The 25,354-nt window shown below is 38.9% G+C and overlaps 1 protein-coding gene across 1 annotated transcript; it reads right to left on the bottom strand.

Moving 5' to 3' along the window:
• Window positions 1-3,896: 3,896 nt before the first annotated feature.
• On the bottom strand, window positions 3,897-16,062 carry LOC141336928 (zona pellucida sperm-binding protein 4-like). The gene is made up of 9 exons (XM_073842650.1): window positions 15,980-16,062; window positions 5,337-5,608; window positions 5,074-5,261; window positions 4,903-5,000; window positions 4,673-4,830; window positions 4,412-4,604; window positions 4,192-4,339; window positions 4,043-4,115; window positions 3,897-3,970 (listed from the first exon to the last, which is right to left on the bottom strand). Exons 1-9 carry the CDS (start codon window positions 16,060-16,062, stop codon window positions 3,897-3,899), a joined length of 1,287 nt encoding a protein of 428 aa, XP_073698751.1.
• Window positions 16,063-25,354: the final 9,292 nt, after the last annotated feature.

Raw genomic sequence — 25,354 nt, 5'->3', positions numbered from 1 at the left:
TGCTGAACCGCTAACTGCTCTGAACTGGCTAGAATGAGCCAGTCGTCTATGTAGTTGAGTATGCGGATGCCCTGGAGTCGCAACAGAGCCAGCGCAGCATCCACACACTTCGTGAAAGTTCGGGGTGAGAGTGCTAGGCCGAAAGGAAGAACTCTGTATTGGTAAGCTTTGCCCCTGGAAGCAAACCTCAGGAACTTCCTGTGTTGAGGAAGGATGGAGACGTGAAAATATGCGTCTTTTAGATCTATCGTGACAAACCAGTCCTCGGACCTGATTTGAGACACGACCTGTTTGATAGTTAGCATCTTGAACTTCAGTTTCTTGACTGAGCGGTTCAGATGTCTGAGATCTAAAATGGGCCGCAGCCCGCCATCCTTCTTCGGAACAATGAAGTACCAGCTGTAGAACCCGGACTCTCTGTGCTGAAGAAGGACCACCTCGATGGCCTCCTTCCTCAGAAGGGAGTCTACTTCCTGTGTCATTACCAGAGCCTGCTCGGGGCCCACCTCGGTGGGAAATACCCCGTTGAAAGGTGGCGGCGGAGCGCCGAATTGGATAGAATAACCTTTCTCTACAGTACGCAGGACTCATGTAGATACATTCGGCAGTAGTTTCCACGCTGCCAGAAAGTCTACTAAGGGAACCATCCTCTCGAGACTGGTTTCTGGATTTACTTGAACAACTGATTCGGTGACCTGTAACAGCGAACTGGCAGGAAACACCTGAATCGGCTGTTCTAAAAGCCCCCGTGGGGGCGGCGAACTCCCTAGCTCCGCTACGTTTCCGGGCGGAAGGAGTAGAGAATGATGTTCGCGGGAGACTGCCGCGTCCTGTAACACCGGCAGGGTTAGCTGATGAATCTCCTGAGGGCCCCGAGGAGGGGCGGTCACCATGAAATGTAGTGAACCACCAGCCTCCCCGAGAGGGGCTGCCCTCATTGGCCCTGTGCCACAGCAGTCAGGGCCACTTAGCCGAGGACCTCTTGGACTGGAGGACGACCCTCAGGTCAGCTCTCTTCCCAGAGGCCCCTGACTTGGAGTGTTGCTTCCCCCGCCCTCTAGGTCTTGCCGGAGGGGTGCGGGTTGCAACACTCCTTTTCTGAGCCTCTCTGTGTGAGGAGCTAGCACACGGCTGGGGCTGCTCCCGTTCAGCCCCAGAGGAGTAAACGCAGCGAGGAAGGAACCGATGGAACGCCTTCGTTAAACTCCTTCAGCAGGTTTGCTTGGTAGGCTTGAAGGACTGCCATGGTGTGAAGGCAAGCCCCAGCCTGACCTGCTGCCGTGTATGCCTTGCCCATTAAGCTAGATGTAACTTTAAGTGGCTTGGTGGGCAAGGACGGAGCCTTCAGAGATGATGCCTGTCCAGGTGACAGATAGCCCGCGAGCGTCTGTTTAACCTGCGGCATCATCTTATAGCCGTACTCGCTCATCCCCGCCACATTACCGTAGTGATCAGTGGCGGGGGAGAACAAGCAGGCTGAATATGGTTTCTCCCAAGATCTAGCGATTTCTTTGTGTAAATCTGGGAAAAACAGAAGGCTCCGTCTAGGAGGTGTTGACTGTCACGGTAGGAATAAGGGTCTGGGTCCAAATGCAGAGAAAGTAAGAATATTTAATAAACACAAAATAAACATAAACCAAAAAGCCAACACGGCACAGAAACCAAACTCGAACACAAAATAACAAAACCAAGAACAAGATCCAAAGGCCAGGGAATCAGGAACACAAAATAACATCAAAAACACAAGACATGAGACAATGCAGACCTGAATCAGAAATGAGCAGTGGAGATACTTATAGTCCTAATGGTGAACAGATGTGGGTGATTAGTGCTGATGACAAGGACCAGTGAACAATCAAGGTAGTGCAGTGTAGGACAGCGACCTCAGGTGGCTGAGGGAAAATCCACAGCCCCGATCATGACATTGACTTAGTCCGCAGGAAGCGTTCATCTAAACGGCTTCTCTGCGGCTCATAGCTTTGCTCAGCGGGCCAATCAATGTTTAATTTGGCTACCGCATTAGTCAACACCTCTACTAGCTCCTCATAGTGAGGCGATTGGGGGGGGGCGGTTGAACTGGATCAAGGCTTTCCACATCAACCTCCTCGGAGAAAGATAGGAGAAGCCTTGATTCGTCCTCCTCCCAGAGGGAAGGAACCGCAGTGCGGGCTTCCACATCCAGAAGGAGGTCACTAGATCCGCCAGGTGAGGAAGGAGATAGGGCAGCGCCCGTCTCCATTCCCTCTAGCAGATCTAACTGCGAACCCCACGAGTGCAGCTGCCGCTCCGCCTCGACGGAAGCGGGGCCAGACCCGCGAGGAACGCTAGCGAAAGCTCCCTCCTCGAAGAGGGCTTTCCAGGAACGGAGCACCCGCAGTGGAAGGCGTTCACACTGCCGGCAGCCAGCCCCCTCAAGGGCTGACTGTGCATGCTCCGCTCCCAAGCAGACCACACATAGGTTGTGTGTATCCCCGCCAGTGATGAATCGCTGGCATGGGGGAGCACACCGCCTATGTGGCTGCTCAACCGCTCTAAAACTACTTTCTTTCTTTCCCCCTTTCTTGGTTGACATATTGCTCAAAATAACGTTGTGCAAACTGGCACAGAAAAACAGCAATATGCAAAGACAGACACATACACAGAGCGCTCTCGCTGAATGACAAAAGCTGACGCCGGCATCAAACGCACGTGCTTTATACTTCTTGGTCGCTTACGTCACCACGCCTGTGACGTCACTCCCGTCATTTCATTGGTTGTAGACATGTTCAGAGTGCGGCCCGCCAATAGACCTTTTTCACAGAAACCGGAAATACGCAATCGCAGGGTATGCAGACTTCCTGTGTAATGTTAACACAGCAGAAAGCCGGGTAATTTAAAATTGAAATGGAGAGAGTCTACACAACTTCCCTCACTGGTTTGCCAAAGATAACTTTTGCCGACCTGATAAGAGTTGTGGAGGAAAACTCACAAAGAGGAACAAATTGGATAAAGGATAGCCTATAAATAGGGTGACCAGACGTCCCGAAAAATTCAGGACAGTCCCGAAATCTAAGCTGCTGTCCCGAATCCCGCTCTAATTGTCCCAAAAATTAAACTGGTCCGCAGCGAAATCAAAGTAAAAATGAATTTAATGACTTGTGCAGAGTTCCATAAATACATCCTGGGAAAGACAGGAGTGCTGGCAGCAGTGAAAAGCTCTGCAAAATATGCTGATGTCGAGCCTCCACAACCTCGGTAGGCTATATAGCTCAAGTGTGAATTTATAGTTATATTGTTTCTATTAAGTTATCTAATTCATCTAGGCTATGCGCACAAAGACAATACGACCTTTTTGCTTTATAGAGTAGATGAAGAGAGCGCAAGTTGCAGCAGCCGTTAGGACAGTTGAAAGTGCAGGCAGAAGTCGCGTGAAGTCAGACCGGTCGAGGGCGAGGCACCGTGTTCAAAATAATACTTCTATAGCCTACGTATTAGGCTATCAATTTATATGCATATGTACTTGTTAATAAAAATATGATTGTTCATTAACTTCAGTTTGATGTATAAAAATGCCTAACGTTACTTCTATTATATGTAGGCTACTTATATTAATAAAAACATGAAATTCATTAGCTTTATTATTCATTACACCCCCCCTCCCGTCCCGAATTTCAACCAATCTCATCTGGTCACCCTAACTGAACCAGATCTTAAGGGAAGGGTGTCTAGCAGACCTTTTGAGAACACAAATTTTGTGAACCAAAACAGGCCCAATGGTTGATGCACCAAATGACTGAAGGTAGATTTGGAGTCACAATTGATCTTAACATAGCAAATAAACGAGCAACTTTAGGTAGCTTGGCATGAAACACTGAGACAGTGTAAGGTTCTACATGGTTTATTAAAAGACAACTCAATCATACAACCAATCTCACTTCTCCACTGGAAACAGTTTGTCCAATAGTGGAGGTCCTCACAGCAACATCTCTTCCTAAAAAGGAGAAGTAGTGAGAAAGGCCACGAAGTCACAAATCAAGTGGAAATAGTTACTGCGTGCACTTACTCTTCCTGCCACAGCTTTGCTCACAGGAGCCAGAAGAGGGATGGCACACTGCTGTACTGCAATGGATGAAGATCTGAAAGAGAAAAGAGTTAAGCCATAGAATCCATTAAAGAGTAATATTAGGGGTTCAGGAAGAGCTGAGAGCATACGGTTTCCTGCAGAGGAGCCAGTGATGCTGGATCAACAAACGTGAACATCTTGACAACGAAGCGCTTGTAGTGGGTTGGGAACTGAAGACCAGACGCTCTAGTCACTGGAACCAGTGCGGTCAGGTAACGGTCATCATAGTAAGGGCATCTGAAGAGGAAAGAGGCAGTTAGAGAGTTCCTCACAGCAGACTAGCTGGATAAAGACTGTCGGTAGACTCACCCATCAATCAGAAGATCCCACTGGGGCAGACTGAGTGGACTGGGGGTTGATGTTGCCCAACAACGTCCCAGCATCAGGACAAGGTTGGGGTCAGTCCTCTCCAGAATGCGCACCTCAACATACACAGGCTCTCGCAGGACTTTCGTGACGGGATAATCAGCAGCACCGTAGTAGGACATGTAGGCCTCATCCCCTGAGGAACACTGGGGTTTAACCACAGTCCACTGCAACCTGGACTTTAAGACTGAAGACAAGTCTTACCTTCTGCGCAACCTTTGGTGACACATTGGCCATTGGCCAGTCTAAGCTCCACTCTGAGAGGTCCAGGAGCAGCTACTGGTGGAGGTGCAGGAACACTGTTGACCTCCACAACCAGAGCTTCCACAGCAGTACCAGAGTACCTACACTGGAAGAGAAGCCTGGACAACAAACGGTCAACTTGTAGAGTTTGTCAGAGATGGTACTTAAGATAAAGGGTATGAGTCACCTACTCAAAATGGCTGTCTCTCGTGATGGAACCAAACGGACCAACGCCTACTTCATACAAGGAGGTCATTCTGTTTTCATACACCACATATCCACTGTCCTCCTGCAAATATGAACACTGTTGGCATCCAGCCCATCATAAGCCATGCAGAATAAAGCCAGAAGCATCTCCTCACCATCATGCTCGTGCCACATGCGGTGACAGGGAACTGGTATATAGCAAAGAAAGGTGTAGAGTCCACAGGAGCGCAAGGTGGTTCACTTCCACCCACTAGACGGACCGAATCCAGACTCAGTCGAGGCAGCGTAACATCTCTAGCCACCACTACCACAAACTGACCATCTCTAATACACTGGACAGTCACTGGAATGACATACAAGAGTAGATTAATGTGGGTAACAAACATTAACCAAATTTCATCAGATTCGAAACTCTTACCTGCTTTCCCATAGTAACACTGTTGTCCGTTAAAGCAGCAGTTGATAGCCTCACACTCAGCACCACTGATACCAGGTTGTCCACATTGGATCTGCTCATAATCAGCTACAGCACATTTGTCAACAGGCTCGGCCTTCACTGGCTGCTGAAGCTGAAACTTCTGAGGAACCTGCTGAGCAGATTGTTGAGCTGACTGTTTAAACCGATGGTCAGACGGCTGGAACATCAGAGCTTGAGGATTCTGAGCTGGAAAACCCATTTGAGGAAGAGCACTGCAAAAAGAACAAGCCAAAACACATAGTGTTTGGAAATAACATAAATGCCACTTTCCTGCCATTACTAAACAACTGAGCATAGTTTCAGGAGGCATTGGACTGCTATTTATACTCTGCAAATGAATAGTCGTTATCAACCACACCCCCTTTAATCAAGAACCATTACAGCTGCTCTGACTAATTAACTTTAACTTCACATTTGATTGGATGTTCTTGAACAACAGTGGCTGCATCTTACTTAGTATTTTTGTCTTGATTCTAGTGAAAATTTCTACAAATTCCTAAGTTAAGATGCATTTAAAATATTTTACTTACCCCATTGCCAGATAATTTTAACTGTTTCCAGGGAGAAAAAACTAAATTAAGTGCATTTTGCAAAAAACAAGATAATATCTTAAATACATCTTACGGGCAAAAACGCTGTTTTTTCATGCAGCTGTGAAGTTTGAGATTTAGGCCTTTGTGTTTTTTCAGAAAACAGCCAAACATCACTGATAAGTGTTTCTTTTATAGCACTTTATCTATTTGTATCAATAGATTTCAATTACAATACATATTTTTAAGGCCAAGAGTTTTTTTCTCCTACACTGAGCCATAAATCTCCACTTCAGCAGCACTTACACACACCACACTTTACATTTGTATTCTGTCTATATCCTGAAGGTTTTTACAGAGGGATTTGTTCATATTAGCTTGATTTTATACAACATTTTCTCCCCAAAATGGTAAGAAATACATGTTTTTTGTCTGTTCAAAGTTTTTTCCTGAATTATGGAGCGATGAAATGATATACCCCAAATTCCCTCTGTAAAAGCATTTGACACTATGTCAAAAAATTAAACAAGAATTTTGAAACTGACTTCATCCAGTGTTTAGATTTCTGGACTAGAAATGTATGCAAATAAACACATATTTCATATTATCAATGTAATCGATCAACTGGGTCAGTAAGGCGATAACTATTAGTTCTCTTTTTTCCCCTATTCACTGGCAGTGTCTCGCCTTAATTTAAGAATTTTTAGAAATTTTGACTAGAAACAAGATAAAAATACTAAGATAAGCCTTTTTTTTCTTTTTTAAAAGATAGCCATCTCATGGGGGGTGGTGCAGATGTACATGATTATTGTCAAATGCACATTAATATTCTTAAGGGATAACTATGAATATGTAGGAGTTCAGAAAGACTGGATTAAATAAAACAAAGAATTTTAAATAAGAGTACTGTTTTTTTTTTACGTACTTGAATTTAACACGTCGAGCCGGAGGAGAGCGAACCGGAGCCGCTGCGCACGCACCCGCATCCCGCGATCGTTATGTCCATCCACTGCACACATGCACGCGCTCCAGAGCACACTGCATTTTACTTCATCACCACTGAACAGCCATGAAGTTACAATAGCGCACGAATGATCCAACTCCTTAAAACAAGCTACAGGTGTCAAGAATCACAGAGGAACTTTTCCTTTTCAGCAATGGGATCAAAGTTACTGGCCTTAGTTCAGTGAATCGGCCCACCCTCTGATGTGTTCATTCCCTCTAGTGGCCCTCCATATGGGCAATGCTGCATAATTGGTTCAACAGTGTGTGCCTGCATTGGCTGTTTCTCTAATATGACTGACAGGTGCTTTATGATCCATTTGCCTCACTTTTAAACCTCTGAAAAGTGGAGTATTGCCATATTGTGGTGCAAGTTTGGCTCTTAAAACACAATCAGTCTGACAAGATAAAATAAAGCCATTACAGCACAGACTATTAATCCGAACTCAGAATAAATTACACTAGTGAACACCATACACACTTGTGCAGTTTGTAATTTTACCATTAAGCACATTCATTTACATTACTGGACCTGGACCTTAAGTTGTTCAGAGTAATTGTCTTGAGAATTTTTGGAAGTAGCCTACTGAACATATAAATGTTTCCACTAAGAGTTTATCCGGGACGTTCTAAAACGCTTAACGTGGCTTAATGTACGTAAAAAACTACCAGGAAACCCCAAATTTCTGTCAAACCTTACTTGGAACAAACACTAACTACTATCAAAAAAACGAGTCCTTATTCCACAGATAAAGTGAATAATATCACGTTAAGCGTTTTCTCCCCCATAGAAGCCCGTTGTAAGGAAACTGCTTAACGTGGTTTAACTTACCTCAACAGCGACCAGGGAAGACCAAACTTCTGTTAAATTTCACTTATAATAAACACTTTCTGCTGTCAAAAGAACGAGCTCTCATTCAGCATATAAAGTGATCGCCCCCCATAGAAATCCATTATACAAAAAAAAGCTTAACGTGCTTAAAATTTTACTTATAATAAACACTTTCTGCTGTCAAAAGAATGAGCTCTTATTCAGCGTATAAAGTGAATAATATCACGCTTTTCTCCCTATAGAACTCCATTAAGGAAAAAACTTAACATGGTTTGTTATAATGGACTTCTATGGGGGGCGATCAAATTTATATGCTGAATAAGAGCTCGTTCTTTTGACAGCAGCAAGTATTTATTATAAGTAAAAATTTAACAGAAGTTTGGTTTTCCCTGGTCGCTATTGAGATACGTAAACCACGTTAAACTGTTTCCTTATAATGGGCTTATTTGGGGGAGAAAACGCTTAACGTGATATTATTCACTTTATCTGTGGAATAAGGGCTCGTTCTTTTGATAGTAGTTAGTGTTTGTTCCAAGTAAGGTTTGACAGAAACTTTAAGCGTTTTAGAACGTCCCGTTTATCCATAACTTTCAAGGTAAGTAACGTAGCTAACGTTAGAGAGCAATCAGGCTAACAAATTACTAGTGTGTCCACTTAGACCGAGGACTAGGGTTATAAGGTTATGTATGGATAGTATAGAGGACATGTACAACTTTATTAAAGCAATATACCAGTCGTGGTCTTGATGTTACAAACAATCTTGCTCGATGTTTTCGCCATCTTTGTTGTTTAACTGGTTACCGGCATACTGGGGCGGAAATAGGTTTACACAGCAATTGCGTATTTCCGGTGCAAAATACGGAAGTTGTGAGAAAGGTCTATGGCGTTCCCCAAAGCGTTGTATGATGCAGTTCGAGTTCCCGGAAGGGAACTAGGATTATGTAAGCATAATGTTTAAATGTCAGTGAATGAGCTAACAATGTGTTTCAACTTATTTTTATTGAAAGTGTCATGCATGTACATTTCAAACTTTTAAACTGAATCTTGTAAATAACTAAATAACAATAAAGTTGCAACTGTGAGATATAAAATCACACTGTGAAAAATATATGAGAACAGAGATAAGTATATTATTGGATCAGTATATGTTTATCTATATATATTTTTATTACTGGGGTTTGGTAAGATTTTGTTCAGAAGAAAGTCTTTGAATTTAAAATAACTTTTCTATTTTAATATATTTTAATTTATTCCTGTGATGGCAAAGCTAAATTTCCAGAAGACATTAGTCAAGTCTTCATTTCCAGAAATAATTATAATATGCTGATTTGGTGCTCAAAAATATTTCTTATCATTATTAAATGTTGTAAACATAATATAAAAAAAAAAAAGTTTATACAGGAGTCTTTGATAAATAGAAATTTCAAACGAACTTGAAATTATTTAAAGCATCTTTGCTGAATGAAAGAAGTACAAATTTCTTCATTTTCCTTTTTTTTTTTATTAATTGTCAAAGTTAAAACTTGTTTTTTAAGTTCCAAACAACTGATATGTGCTTGCATTAGTATGCACTATTCAGTCCTCTGTGTTCCAGAGCCACACAGTTTTATAAATTCAAAGATAATGATTCAGTGATTCAGTTTGTGATTCCACAGGACAGCAGTGAATACTAAAATGTATATCAAAGGCATAAGATACAAGTAAAACCATTGCAGAAACTGTAAAAGGCTTCCAAACAATTGCCAAGTGTTTGGAAACCCCACTGAGCCCTGTTGATGCAACTGTCAGGAAATGTAAGTTACATGAAACAAAGCAAACGCTGCCTAGAAAAGGTCAACCTTCAAAACTTTTCGCAATCAAAGAAAGAAAACATGTGAGAAACACAGCCACAGATGATTGCTTTGAAAGAGCTACAGAGTTCAATATCAGAGATCAAACTGAAGTTGCACCAGTAAACCATATAACGCTCTCTACATAACACTAGGCTTTATACAGAGATGCCACAGGATCCATGTGACACTAAAATCACATAGTGTTTGTCAAAAAGCTTAATAATGACCTAGTTGCAAAATGGGAAAGATTAGGTAATCAGGTGAGAGCGTTTTAAAGCTTTTATATTTTCTTGGCACAAATCTATGTGTTAAACACCATATGCAGTTAATGGCGGTGGTAGCATCAGTCTTTAGAGGTTATTTTCATCATCAAGGACAGGTACTTTTTTCTGCAGCAGTCTTATGCAAAGATTTGGAGTAAATCCATCATTAATTAATAATTTTACAAGTTAAGTAGTTACGCTACTGTACTAGAGTACTTACTACTCAAATGTTTCATATTAGATATTTTAATGTTTTTTTTTTTTTTTTTTGAAAGTCTCTTAGTTTATCAGAAGTAAATGTAACGTACAAGCATTGCAATGGAGTGGGGATCCAACTGCAGGGTTTTTTTAACAGAGCGTAGCCAATACATGCAAACGGGCAATGGTCAGGACAGGCAGCAAAACAATGAAAAAGCTGAAGGCAGTCTAAAGTCAAAAATATGGCAACAAGACAAGACAAGGGTAACCAGGATGGAAAATGCTACATAGAGTCCACAATAGCAAAACAAGACTCAGCAATGAGTGTGTGAATGTGTGCAGCTTAAATGGTCCCACAGATGGGTAACAGGTGTGTATGCTTTTTTCTTCGACTCGGTCACCGCAAGGATGCATTTTTTCACCTCTTTTATTAACGAGTGTCAAACACAACTAGAGAGACATCATATCATCAAGTTTGTGGATGATTCTGTGATTGTTTCCCTTTTAAAGAGTGAGGATTTTGATCATGGTCTTGTATTGGCAGATTTTGTTGATTGGTGTCCTTTTTGGACATTAATGTATTTAAAATTAAAGAGAAGATTATAGATTGTGAAAAGAATCCTAAGGTCATTTCTCCTGTGGTTATTAGTGATCATGTTGTTGAGGTTGTATGTATGGTATTAATGGAAGCCATTATTATTGTTTGTGTGTTTTGTTTGTTTTTGTTGATTGTATGGCTTTACTGAAGGCTGTGAAGCAAATTGCCCTTTGGGGATAATAACATTGACCTTGACCTTAAAATATTATTACACTATATAAAAAAGGTTCTATTTCAATATATTTCAAAAATAAGTTATTTATTCCTTTGATTAAAAAGTATCACATCATCCATCAGAACAATCAGAAATCATTCTAATAGGCTGATTTGCTGCAAAAAGAACTATTTCTTGTTATTATGACAGTTGAAAAAAATCGCTTGATTGTAATAAAATGCCAGTATTTACTGCAAGTATTTAATGCCAATATTAATCTTGCAGAATCTTGCAATTTAATCTTGCAGAATAAAAGTATTAATTTATTTTAAAAAAGAAAGAAAAATCCTACTGACCTCAATTTGGACAGTTGTGTAGGTGTACAGATAAAGTTATAATGTTAAATTTCAGAAATTCATAGCAAGTTTGGTTCACTAGGCTACACAATCATGGGGAAGACTGCTGAAGACAATCATTGACACCCTTCACAAGGAGGGTAAGACACAAACATTCATTGACAAAGAAGCTGGCTTTCCACAGAGTGCTGTATCCAAGCATGTTAACAGAAAGCAAAAAGTGTGGAAGAAAAAGATGCACAACTAACCGGTAGAACCACAGCCTTGAGAGAACTCTTCACAAGGAATGAACTAAGGCTGGAGTCAAGGCATTAAGAGCCACCACACAAAGACATGTCAAGGAATCAAAGGCGTCTTACCTGGGCCTAGAGTCTGGAGGAAGGGTGGAGAAGCTCATAGCCCAAGTTGCTTGAAGTCCAGTGTTAAGTTTCCACAGTCTGTGATGATTTTGGGGTGCAATGTCATCTGCTGGTGTTGATCCACTATGTTTTTTTGAAAACCAAAGTCACTGCAACCATTTACCAAAACATTTTAGAGCACTTCATGCTTCCGTCTGCTGACCAGCTTTTTAAAATGCTGATTTCATTTTCTAGCAGGATTTGCCACCTGCCCACACTGCCAAAAGCACCAAAAGTTGGTTTAATGACCATGGTGTGCTTGACTGCCCAGCAAACTCACCAGACTTGAACCCCCTAGAGAATCTATGGGGTATTGTCAAGAGGAAATGAGAAACAAGAGACCAAAAAATGCAGATGAGCTGAAAGCCACTGTCTAAGAAACCTGGGCTTTCATACCACCTCAGCCGTGCCACAGACTGATCACCTCCATGCCACGCTGAACTGAGGCAGTGATTAAAACAAAAGGAGCCCCTACCAAGTATTGAGTACATATACAGTAAATTAACATACTTTCCAGAAGGCCAACAATTCACTAAAAAAAATTTTTTATTGGTTTTATGAAGTATTCTAATTTGTTGAGATTAGTGCGTTTTTGTTAAATCTGAGACAAATCATCACAATTAAAAGAACCAAATACTTAAACTATTTAATACATGAGTTTCACAATTTGAGTTGAATTACTGAAATAAATGAACTTTTCCACAACATTATGATTTATCAAGATGCACCTGTATATGTCGGTGCATTAATTACATTTAAAATACTTGCATTTAATGAACATTTGTAGTCACTGTTAACTTCACCTTTAACTTTAAACCCAACCCTTACCCCAAAACCAAACTATACCTCAAGCTAATTGGCAGTAAATGTGGGAATCACCTAGAAAAACATAGTTTAGTAGTAGCTACACAGTGAATCAAAAGTCACATAGATATTTAATGTTAGTACTTAGTAGTCAAGGCCACCTAATATAAAATGTGACCACAGAAAGATTCACAACACCTACCATACGCACATATATTCGTACATTTTTACATTTGTACATTCTTCTAATTCTGACATTCCATGAGGAAGTGTAAATAAAAAATAAAATAAAAAAAAAACTTGAAAATGCTGCCTTCACAGACATATACAGACAGATAGAAATGTTTGTCACATTCTGCTAGTGAGATGCCTCAGGTGTTTGAAGGCAGCATGAATCCATCTTTCACTGCTTATGAAATCCCACTGACTGACTGACAAGTGTGTAAACCTGCAAATACAGACAAATACAAAGGAAACCAAATGACAAAACAATTTGTTCGACATTAAAATAATTAATTTTGAATTTCAAATGCTAATCTTGAGTCCTTTGAAACAAAAAATATGACAGAACTATAAGTAATGAAGTATTTATAATGCTTTAAAATAGACTTTTAGCGAGACTTAAATATCTGAATAATTTTGTATGGTGCAGCTTTGATGTTTTTCTGCATTTTGCCTTGTTCTATGTTCTGAATGTTACACATGCAGTGATGCATACTTTACATGGCTCTGGTGCACACACACACAGCTGCAGGGCACAGTGAGTAGGTTAGAAGGATTAGAAAGAAAAAGTGTTTGAGGGAGTTACTTTCATTAGATTCACCCTGTGGGCAGATGAATTGTGCTGCATAGCTCCTCAAAGTAGTTTTCTGTGTGTTTGTGTCATTGTGTTAGTGTGTGTGGGGTGCTGAGTAAGGCTGAACTTTGTGAACGTCAATAATTCTTTGATTTAACTATCAATAGCACCAGGACCTGTTCAGTATAAATAAACACAGAAAGCTCTATCATATAGCAAAAAAGAGCTGGCAAGAACTCCTCAGTCAACGGAGCTAATAGAGTTACCAAGAAATCACAAGCGTTGTTAATTTGGTCATTAAGTTATTAAGTGATGATGGCTTGTATATGTCACTTTTTTACTGCAAGTAATATTTTCCAGGGTAGATTTATTTTAAAAATCAATTTTCACACAGTTATATGGTTTTTACTGATAATTTCAAAGGTACTGAGTTACTGCTTAGAAAAAAATATAAGGTTCAATGAAACAAATGTTGATATTTAGTGGTCCAATAGTAGGGCATGTTGTCTCATGACAAACATACTGTGTCTGTGTTGTGTACAAATAAATGGTCCACAGTTATAAGTCCCTGAGTGTCATGTATTGCTTTACATTGCATTTGGACATTAGCATGCAGCTGGCCACTAAAAATGTAGCCTCGCTCATATTTGACAGTTTTAGTGCACTGATAAGACAGAATTAGGACACCAGAGATAAATACCCTTGGCCTAAATATTTTTGTTCGGATAGAGATACAGGTACATAGTTTTTTTTTTAAAGGATTGCATTTTGTTTTTCATAACGTCTAATTTCAGGGAAACTGGGTTTTAAAATAGCAGTAATATCATTTCATGGGGCATATTAAACATTGACTGTTACAAACAGAAGATTGCAACAGTCATTCCACTGCATGATACAGTTTTGTTTATTCACCTCTGACCTTTTCTGATGCCAGTTTCTCTTCAGTAAACAATACAATTACGGTTATATTAAATCGTGTTCATTCTGTCTGTTCTTCTGCACTATTTTACACCAGCTTTATAAAACTTACATTGAAATATACACAATGAGATGTGGACCCTCTGACTGTCAGTTTTTTAAATATATTTCTTTTTCTTCTAGACAGCTTTGAGATGAGCCTATCTCTGCATTCACAAGAAGGATATCTGCACTGTCAAGTTCTCAACCTCTGCCTGACTGCAGCACTGACCAATATTGACAGAACACAAATAAAATAGCTCTTTTACGCCTGCTTTTAATAGAGAGCTTTATTAAAATGCCAATCACTTGCACAATAGTCATATAAAAAGACTGACCTGCAGTGCAGTCATGTAATAAATCACATGTTCTGACTCCCACCATAGGTCATACAGATATACACAACACACAGTAAACAGTATGTTTAGAGCCCTATAATCATGAGGGTGCACTGCTGAGCCTCGGTCACTATGTAAGTGGCATTTAAAAGGCTGTTAGTCTCTTAGAGGGGTTGTAAGGGTCATGTGACTCATCGTTAACATGCCGCTAATGAACAAAGTGCTCGATGGTCAGATAAAAGCACTCTGATTGTGTAGTGAGCACAATGCTTATTGCAAGAGCTGAGCAGCACAGCTTTAACAGCAGGGGGGGCGAGATAAAACTGAGACTGAGAATAATACGGACACTCTCTCTAACGAAGCACAGGAGAGTTGTTTGGGAGACTGTGAATTCAGTTGTTTGCATATTTTTATTAATTTATTAAATTATTTTTTAGACTTTGAAATGAGTTTAAAGCTTTCCACATCAAATGAATTTAGGATTGTCATAATATTTATAATAACATATATAAAATAAATATATTTGTATTATATATTGAACTACTTCCGCAATGGATTCATATTGTTGAGTTGTATCATCGAAAGAGTATTGTATTACTGTATTAAAAGCTCACTGTATTATGTGTAGTAAAGTATTATGAGTGAGATAGGCTGAGTGAGTGTGATTACCTGCATCTGATACAGCATTCATTCTTCAGCTTAATCTCATATTCACAATAAAACAGTAGTTTGAATGTCGACTGAGGAAAGCGATATCTTTGTTGTACTATCCTTTCATCTGTTAATGGTGATTTCCGCTGTTAATTGTGACAGTGCAGCTCAGTGCATTTGTCGGCTGTATCTTACAAGCTGTTGTTGAAAGTAAAATAACCTCCTTGATTACAACCATTTTAGTTTTTTCAATATAAAAGTCTTTACTGCTGACTCACTCATGTTGCCATCCAATGGCAAAACTATAAAACTAATAACCATCACAAACATTATTAAATACTACTAATATTTATATAAAATATTATTTATTGAATAATAATATTTAATGAGCAACAACAGCCATCATAAAAGTTTCTAGGCAATTCAGTCAAAAGTACAAAGGCAGCACTCTGATATACAGCATTAAGTTTACATAAAATATAACATAATGAGTCTCAGCCAAATCTATTTGCTCTGCAACAAATAATAGATTAATGACACCAAAGACTGCCTGTTAGATTTACCCAAAGCAAATTACATCTCATGTTTAACCACTATAGAGACATCAGTACCAGCAGCAAATTCCAGAACAACTGGCCAAGGTGAGGCTACTCCTGGCGGGTTAATGAGTGCTGAATGGCCACTGGCCCTGGAGCTCACATCTCCGAACACATCGAAACAAATTTTCAAATAGACGTTATCTTTGATAACAAAATGCATATTTGAAGTCTAAACAAGTACATTCTCACCCAAAAATGTTTAAAACAATTATGTGACACAAAACTGTATTATTTATAAAATAATAGTGCATTTGGGCATCGGCCATGACACTCACTGTGAGAAATACCGCAAGAGCAGAGTGATATTGTTACAATCACCAGTTGGATTGCACGTGAGCTCCACTAGAGGGCACTCCATTTCTTACCATTACTGCTCACCCCGGACTCCATACATTTCACAGTTTCCCTCAGTTTTGCCTAGGAAGTCATTATCGGCTATCACCTATTTAATATCAGGAGGACTATAAAGGTTGCACACTCACACTGACAGATTGCAAAGTATTGTTTTGCATTGCGGACTCTACTGAGCATTAGTCCTTTACTTAAGGGTCTATTAAAGGCCCTTAGGTTGCAAAATGCTTCTTTGCTGGGGCGCTGTAAAGGGGGGGTAAACGATGACAATTCTCGGGGCCCATGACTGAGAGGGGGCCCAGAGATGCCCCCAATAAAATTGTGGTGCTAAAAAAAATATTTGATTGTAAAAATGATTAACTTTAAATTATTCTATTTGCTGTTTCCTGGTGTCAAAAAAAATGAATTTGTTCAGGAAACACAAATGTCCGTGGGCCCCTCTCCCCCTCTCAATTATCATAAAATGGTTCAGTCCGCCCAAATTATATCCAGGCAACACAAACAGCTTGACTTCACTTATAGCGCCGGCAAAATATCAACTTGACTTGAAGAGGAAGTGAAAATGCCTCAAAAATCTGGAAGTCAAAAACGGAAAGAGAAAAAAATAAGAGAAGTGAAAGAGGCAAAGGGTCGACAGTATGTTACCCAATATTTCACAAGAAAAGGTGGGTTTGTAAGTAGGCCTAAATTGTTAGTGGACCGCCTGTGACAATGATCGTAGCCTACAGCACTTTTCTGTGCGTACACTTTATTGGCTGAATAATATTTACCTTTTGAATGTTGAGCTTTAACTGTTGAATAAATGCTGACGTGGGACAAAATGCCCGATTTCCCTATACGTTGAACTGAGCAATGCCATTGTACCATTTTAATAGGCTACTTTTAAACGCATACAGCTCAGTAATGTCAGTTTTATGTATTTTTTTTAGAGGGGATGGGATTTTTGTTGGGAAAGTCGGGGGAGAGACGCACACTTCGATTAGACTGGAAAAACACATGCAGCATCTTAATTGTTAAAGGAACCGTATGTAGGATTGTGGCCAAAACTGGTACTGCAATCACATTCAAAATACTGTAGAATGGTAATTTCCCCTCCCGCTCCCCCCTGACTCGAGGTTGCCAGCTAAGCTGCAGGAGTAGGCTGCAATAAGGAGCTTCCAACGGCAAGTGACACACAGTAATTTGTTTTTCTTCTGTTAATTATGTTTATGCTTCACAAGAGATGTTTTGCGAAGTAATTATGTATTGCAAAAATTTACAGATGGCGATTAGCCAAATATTTCGCAAAGATGTACTGTAATACCACATTTCAGTCGGAACATAGGTTGTTTTCCAACCCTGCTAGTGGTGCGATATAAAGCTTTTTATGAACGCATTTAGCTCGGCCGACCGCGGAAAGTCCACTGAGTACTGAAGCAAAGTTAGCCAAGCATAGATGAATCTTACCTGTTCAGGAAAAAACTACCAACGAAAGCATCTGTCTTCAAATTCTTCTCCGTTTTCAGCCGTCTCCATCTTTCAAAGGCATCTCCTATACCAATCCTTGTTTTATTTCGGACTTTGTCACGACGTATTTCGGTTTCAAAACGAGGTCTTTTTCGTTTCGTAACGTTATACATGTTTAATCCGACACGTTAGTATAGCCGCAGCTGTAACAGAGCTGGCAACCCGTCTCACGAAACTCTACTGACTTCGTGATTGGTCGATAGCTGGAGGGTGGAGCCTCAGACCAAAACACAAAACGACAACAATAACATCAGTTGTGGGCTGCAACTCTCACTTTTAAATGACAATATCCTGGCCAGACCACTGTTGTCAGTGATATAAGTATTTGAAATGAACATGATTTCTTAATGTCTAGTGACATTTCAGGGCCATTTTATGATTAACTGACATAAATTTCTTACATATGGTTCCTTTAAGAAAATGGTATTCCTAATAAATGTCTCGAATATTTTGATTATGTCCAATGCTTATCTTTCTTTTTGGAATTATTAGACACATTTCACTGTCTTTTCAAATGCCTAGGTCTGTTTAATTTCCTTAATTATAAAATTTCTAGCACTATTTTTAAACGTTTATTCAAGCAATAATATATAAATTATCTCATGTATATGCTTGTTTAAAACCAGGGATTAAAAACGAATTCCAAGTAAAAACTGTATTTTTTCTTTACATTTCCAGAGAGCGAAACCAACGAAATTAAACATTATTTAATAAATTCAAGGCACTATAATTTCCCTATTCATTTGAAACAACTATTATAGCTATACAATTAATATATATAAAATAATATTCTTTTGTCATATTCGTGATTCATGAATTTATATATGAAAACTTCGTTTTGAAGTGCATTCGTTATGTTTGTATAAGAAAATTTGTTAACCTAGCCTATTAAGTTGATTTAATATTCTTGATAATTTTTAGAAGTTAAAAGTTAAGAAAAAAGGAATTAGCTTGTAGTCTATATATATTTAGGGCTATAGGCTAATCTTTTTCTTAACTTTTATTACACTGTAGATCGAAATAAAATAATTCTTGATCATATAACATCGGAGAATCACTGACATAATTTAGAGTACTTTTAAAACGAAACTATTTAAATCTGTATAAAGGAAAGACAAAATAAATCACAACAAGAACAATCTGTATTTTTCTTGTAATCAAGAACATTTCTTTTGACAAAATAACCTAATTAACGGAGAATGATCTTTGACAGTGAACGCATCTCCACCGCATAGCCGCATTTAATCGCTGGTGTCAGTCGCAAATATTAAAGGGTCAGAAAGCGGGTCGGCTACAATATTTTCTTTTTTTTTTTTTGCGGTCCGAGTTGCGGGCGGGTTTGTTGAAAACGTCGGTCGGGTTCGGGTTGTTTATACATTGACCCGCGCATCACTGAAGGCGTTCGCGAACACACCCCTAACCCCCACCTTTTTTGGGGGGGGGCCTTAGCTGAGTCAGTGCACAGGGCCCAGAATTCCCAGCGACGCCCCTGCTTCTTTGTCATCATACACTGTTTAATTGTCGTGATTCATACAGTCATTGACAAAATGTCAAATTTAAGGTGACGAATCTGAGCATTCATTTCATCAGATTTGAGAACCAGAACAAACTGTTGTATAAATATATATAATAGCATGTAAAAAGAGGAAAAGTGGTAAAAATGTTTTGATAAAATTATACATTATACTTATACATATTAAGACAGCCAGTTGCAAAAAGCCTTAAATATATAATGTAATAAAATATATTTATAATACTATATTTATAATAAATTTTTATTAAATATTGGTAAATCTGTGTGTAAAAAGTGGTAAAAATATTTGTTTTAATTAAAAATAATGTACATATAAAGGCCTAAAATATAAAATAGAACATATGTTATACATATGTTATTACAGCAAAACAATTCTATCATATTTATTGATAAGGTAACATGTACATACATGTCAAAATTTGCTATACACATTAAAAAGTCTCATCAAATTACCTTAAATTTGACCTTTTGTCAATGACCTTATGAATCATGACAAAAGAACAGTGTATAATGACAAAGAAGCAATTTGCAACGTAAGGGCCTTGAATGGCCCCTTAAATAAAGGACTAACCATCCCCGTGAGTACCTTTATATTGAACACTACTCCCCTGTAATTTTAACAAAAACATAAATGTAACAACCCTAACATCACAGCTGTTTAAATGCTTTCTGAATAGCACCATAATCAAAGCGCTTTATGGTGATAAAAGCTGGTTTATGAGGGTTTTTCTTGCTAGTAAAACAAAAGCTGCTGTGTGGTTTGGACGAGCGTAATCCAACAGAAGCTCTCCACACAAGAATGAATTATTGAGTGATAGCCTCTTCCCTTTACTTCCAGTTGACTTGACAGAGACACGTGTGAGTGAATGTGCACACAAGTTTGCATTAGCATGTACTCTCTTCCTCATGTATTCTTGCCGACGATAAACAGCTATATACATAAACAAACAACTTTACATTTCCTATCTAACTCAAATAGGAATGAATGACATCTGTATGTGACTGTGCATCTGTTTTTGTGCTTGTTTGTGTTGGACTGTGAACCCTTTACACTGAACACACAAGAGGCTGCAGCAGATGAACCATCCAAAAATCACACCTGGGGCCCTTTTATACTCCATGTGTGCCAATAGCTAATATTCTTCCCCCTGTAATTTTTCAGAAATTACTTCAGTGATGAGTACACTGCTTTTAGAAAGAGTGTTCGCATTGATTTATTCGTAAAACATATCCTGGTTAAAGCCTTCCGAGAGATCCATTAGACATTTAAAAGCTCTCGATCCCTCCAATGTGCCTCTATGTGTGTGGACAGCAACAAACATTCCTCAGCTCTGCTTTATACCTTAGAAAGTAAGAGAGCATAAACACAACAGACAGCGGGAGTACAAGGAGCAGCCGGTGAACGGGTGACAATAAAAAGTTTGAGTTTTCATTTTCACTGTTTGAGGACGGCCCTACACAAGCTCAAATACAAAGATCAGTGCAGCATTTTGTGCTCTGTGAGTTGAAATGAGGCGATGTCCTTGAAAGACCAGCAGTGACAAGATAAAAACCAAGCCAGTCAGTCAAGCTTAGGAAATGATTCTGCATGCCTGATCAAAACAGCGAAGATAGAGGATTTTATTATGTTGTTTGGAGAGAAAGTGAGACCGAGTGAATGAAACGCCTCACTGCTAATGTAATTGACAGCCTGTCCTTAGACATCCCTAAAACTCCCTAAAATATTTGACTTCTTATGTGCCACTCCTTGAAAATATCACAGATAAAATGGGGATTAAAGAAATGACAGTTCTTACTTATCACATAAAAGTGCTCCACTTTTTAAATCTCTTTCTATTTGATGGAAAAATGTTTATTATTCAAACATATTTCAAAAATAGATTCAGCATTTTGATTGTCTACCTCCCTTGGAGTAATCCTAATGGATACTGTAGCTATAAACTTTCATAAACCATTTCTATTTTGAGAACAGAGAGGGATACAGCTGTGTGCTCGTCTGTGCTGACAGTGAAGCCGATTATTAGTGGATTGAATAGAATGCACACACAAATCAAGTAACAGTTTTGGGCTTTTCAGGCCCATCACAATCATATTTAAAAACCTGTGTGATAGTGTTGAACACTATGTTGAGCAAAGCCAAGTGCATGATACAATTCAGAGCTATGATGTACACACACACACACACACACACACACACACACACACACACACACACACACACACACACACACACACACACACACACATATACACACTTTTTCTACAGCTATTTTTTTTTTTTTTATTTACTTAACATTTTTTACAAAAGAAGGTTTTGTTATATGCAACTCAAACTGGTCTCCAATAAATGGTTAAGAAAGTTCAGACATTAATTTTAATCTTTTTGGGGACTTACCACTGACTTTCATCTTCTAACCTACTCAGAACCCTTAATGCATATTTATGTATTAATTCAAACTCTTTAGAAGTTTTTTTAACTAGTTTTCCTGTTTTTTGACTGGTCCCCACAATATACAGCTGAAGTCAAACGTTTACATACACCTTGTAGAATCTGCAAAATGTGAATTATTTTACCAAAAAAAGAGAATTCATACAAAATGCATGTTATTTTTTTATTTAGTACTGACCTGAATAAGATAATAATAAGTTTTCACCCCCAGCTCTTAATGCGTCGTGTTTCCTTCTGGAGCATCAGTAAGTGTTTGAACCTTCTGTAATAGTTGCATATGAGTCCCTCAGTTGTCCTTAGTGTAAAAAGATGGATCGCAAAATCATACAGTCATTGTTGGAAAGTGTTCAAATACACAAAAACGCTGAAAAAACAATGTGGGACCTAAAGGATTTTTCTGAAGAACAGCAGGCAGTTTAACTGTTCAAGACAAACAAGGGATTCATGAACAACCATCAGAAAAACACAGCTGTGGATCATTCAGGTAACAATGCAGTATTAAGAATCAAGTGTGTGTAAACTTTTAAACAGGGTCATTTTTCTTATAAATTCAATTATCTCTCGTGGACTATATGTAAACATCTTTTATGCAAAATATCTTATTCAGGTCAGTACTAAATAAAAAATAACATGCATTTTGTATGATCTCTGTTATTTTGGTAATATAATTAACATTTTGCAGATTCTGCAAGGTGTATGTAAAATGTTGACTTCAACTGTAGCTGAGTTCAGGTTTTATTATTCTTGTGGGGACCACAATGTAGGTTAAACCTGTACGAACACACACACACACACACACACACTTACCTGTAACTAAATGAGGACATGATGCAGACTTGATAATGTTCAGCATTTTTACAAAAAAAAGGTACTTTATTTATGAATCATTTAACCTTTAAGGACATCCCCGGAAATCCCCCAAGCAAGGTTTGTCAGATTTAGCTAATTTCTAGGAACAATTTTGTCTCTAAAGCATAGCTAATGAACATACAGTTCCTTGGATGGAAGCATACTACAAATAGGTCAGTCCACCATGAACCAACCTGACAGCAGCAGAATCTGTGTTTGAGTTATGAAGGTAGGGTGTTGCTGTAGGAAGCACTATGATTGGGTCTCTGGTGTTGAATGTCATAGTATGATCACTAGCCTTGAGTTTGGCATTAATAAGAATCCCAGGTCTCTCACTATGGGATGGCACGATTTAATCATCTCGACGAGGACTATAAAAAAATGCAGCAGAGGCACAGCAGGTAGGTAGTCATATAGAAAACCCTCTTCCTATATAGATGCTCATAGACAGTATGGGTCCTGTTCTGCTATTCCTCTACATGGTCGTGTGTCATGTTGAGTTTTAGTAGCTGCTGTCCTTGGTGTTGAATAGCTGCCTTTAACAAGAGACTCAAGTGTTTGCTCCACTACAAAGCAAACCACGTCAGTCACTCCTGCAAACATCACTTTAAGAGACACTAGAAACACAATTAAAAACATCAGGTTGAAGTTCAGGGTAAACCCTAGAGCTCAGCTAAGTGAGTGTCAAATTCTACTGAATTCTGCATAAAACCTTACATTTCCTGTAATTACACAGTAAACTATTGATAACTGAAATTGCCAGAATTCCCAATGTGATATTTCACATTTCGTTGACATAAATGGTTTCTTTTCCCATCAGCAGCCAATGAGCTTGCTGCTCAGTATTCAAATACTCGGCTGGTGCTTGCTGTATCAGTTGCAGCGCGCTTCAGAAACTCTCCACCTTCCCCAGCTCCTCCTGTATAGATCTGCTATGGGTTGATTTCATATCTGTTATATTATGGGGGTTATTTTACATAATGGGCATTATTCAATGATGTAAAATGGCTGGATTTGGTGAGCTACTGGCACTGCCTGTTGCTATTTTTACCGCAACACAACTCAAAGATACAATGACACGTGTGGCTTTTGGTTGTAATTTTCAGTCGAAGGGCAACAAGAGAAGCGATGTAAGTCTTCACTTCTTTCCTAGCGATAAGAAGAGGAGAAAAGAATGGGAGGATGCCTGTGGACGATTAAAACTTCCTAAAGATCCGTGTCTTTGTTCTCTCCACTTTAGCCCTGATGCCTTTTAAGTTTTTAATAGAGCACAGCTACTAAAAGAGCTTACAAATGGCAGAGACAAGAAATGCTAGATGCCATCCTGGCAGGATAATCAGAAAGGGACTGTTGGATATACCGTATCAAAAATGTTTATTATTATTATTATGTACAGGTTGTTTTGTAAACCTGTTTATATCTTTACCGTATTTTTACAGAACTATTCTGCCATTTGCTTTTTCTGTCAATACTGCAGGATTTTTTCTTGACATTCAGGTATTTGACAGATGCTTTTATCCAAAGCAACTTACAGTAAATTCAAAGAATGTGTTTTACCCATGACCTTGGCATTGCTAGCACCATGAGCTACAAGAACACTCTCACAAAAAGAACAGGAACTACAGGAACAGCAGTTCCTGCTGGCTCAGCCCAGTTACATCAGCGGGTGTGTGTGTTAGAACACATACACAATACGCTCTGGAGAAGGAGGCTTTGCTATTGGATTATGGGCTGCTGTTGCCGTGACAAAAGCTTCAGATTCCATATATAGTGACAAGGAGGCTATAGCCTGGACCACGGAGACCAAGGCACACCACAACAAAGAGCTCAAAAACAACTATAATAACAAGAGTAACAATAATAGGACAACAGCACAATGTTGACCGACTAATCCTGAGAGGACAGAAATGTGGTATTTTGAGGTAAGCCTGACCTCATAATTTAAGCACTGTGAAATAAGAGAACAATATAAAAGTAGTATCCTCTAAGAGAGAGGATTGCAGGAAGGTAAATGTGTGCAATTTATTTGTGGATCTTATGCGCTCTCATGCCACAGCCACACACATCCAGTTATCACCAGAAAAAAGTGACAAAGGGAGAGTAATACAAATGCAAAAACATGCAAATGAACAAACAAATGTTAATTTTGGATACGCAGCACAGTAATCAGTATAATGAATCAGATAAAAACACCGAAAGGAAGGGGGTGAGAGAGAAAGAGGTTTTGATTAGCAGTTTTATGCAAAGTTCTTTCAAACAACAATCAAGAAAATGAACTTAATGTTCATCCACTTGAGTAAACATGCACAGATACAAAACTCTGATCCTTTATTTCACTGTTTTATCAGAAGACATCTGAATGAATGAATACATTTATGAAGATCAACGAAAATACACAGATCCTGGACTATAATCTGTGTCCCAAATTCCACTGGACTGTATTATGAGAGACAACAAATTAGCTTTTTTACCCTGTGTGATTTTGTGTATTGCACAAATTCTATGGGTTTTCAGCATTTTTCTGCATTTGAACCCCTTCCAACAATGACTGTATGATTTTGACATCCATCTTTTCACACTGAGGACAACTGAGGGACTATATGCAGCTATTACAGAAGGTTAAAACGCTCACTGGTGCTCCATAAGTAAAAAACAATGCATTAAGATCTAGAGGGTGAAAACATTTGAACAGAATGAAGATGTGTATGCCTACATTTTCTTATTTTGCCTAAATATCATATTTATATGTATATTATATATATATATTTTTTTTTTTTTTCATTTAGTACTGGCCTTAAGAAGCTACAGATGCTTACATGTTTCCCAGACGACAAAATAAGTTAAATTTAGCCTGATCTTCAAATTCAAAAAGTTTTCACCCCCAGCTCTTAATGCATTGTGTTTCCTTCTGAACCTTCTGTAATAGTTCCACATGAGTCCCTTAGTTGTCCTCAGTGTGAA

This window comes from Garra rufa, chromosome 6 (assembly GCF_049309525.1).
Source record: "Garra rufa chromosome 6, GarRuf1.0, whole genome shotgun sequence".
NCBI lineage: Eukaryota > Metazoa > Chordata > Actinopteri > Cypriniformes > Cyprinidae > Garra > Garra rufa.
This window is presented reverse-complemented; position numbering and strand designations above follow the sequence as displayed.

Coding starts and splice junctions, on each gene's coding strand:
- LOC141336928 (XM_073842650.1), bottom strand. CDS start 16,062: ATGGAGTGCCCTCTAGTGGAGCTCACGTGCAATCCAACTGGTGATTGT. Junction 4,340..4,411: donor TGGGATCTTCTGATTGATGG/GTGAGTCTACCG, acceptor TTTCCTCTTCAG/ATGCCCTTACTATGATGACC. Junction 4,116..4,191: donor TGGCTCCTCTGCAGGAAACC/GTATGCTCTCAG, acceptor TTTCTCTTTCAG/ATCTTCATCCATTGCAGTAC.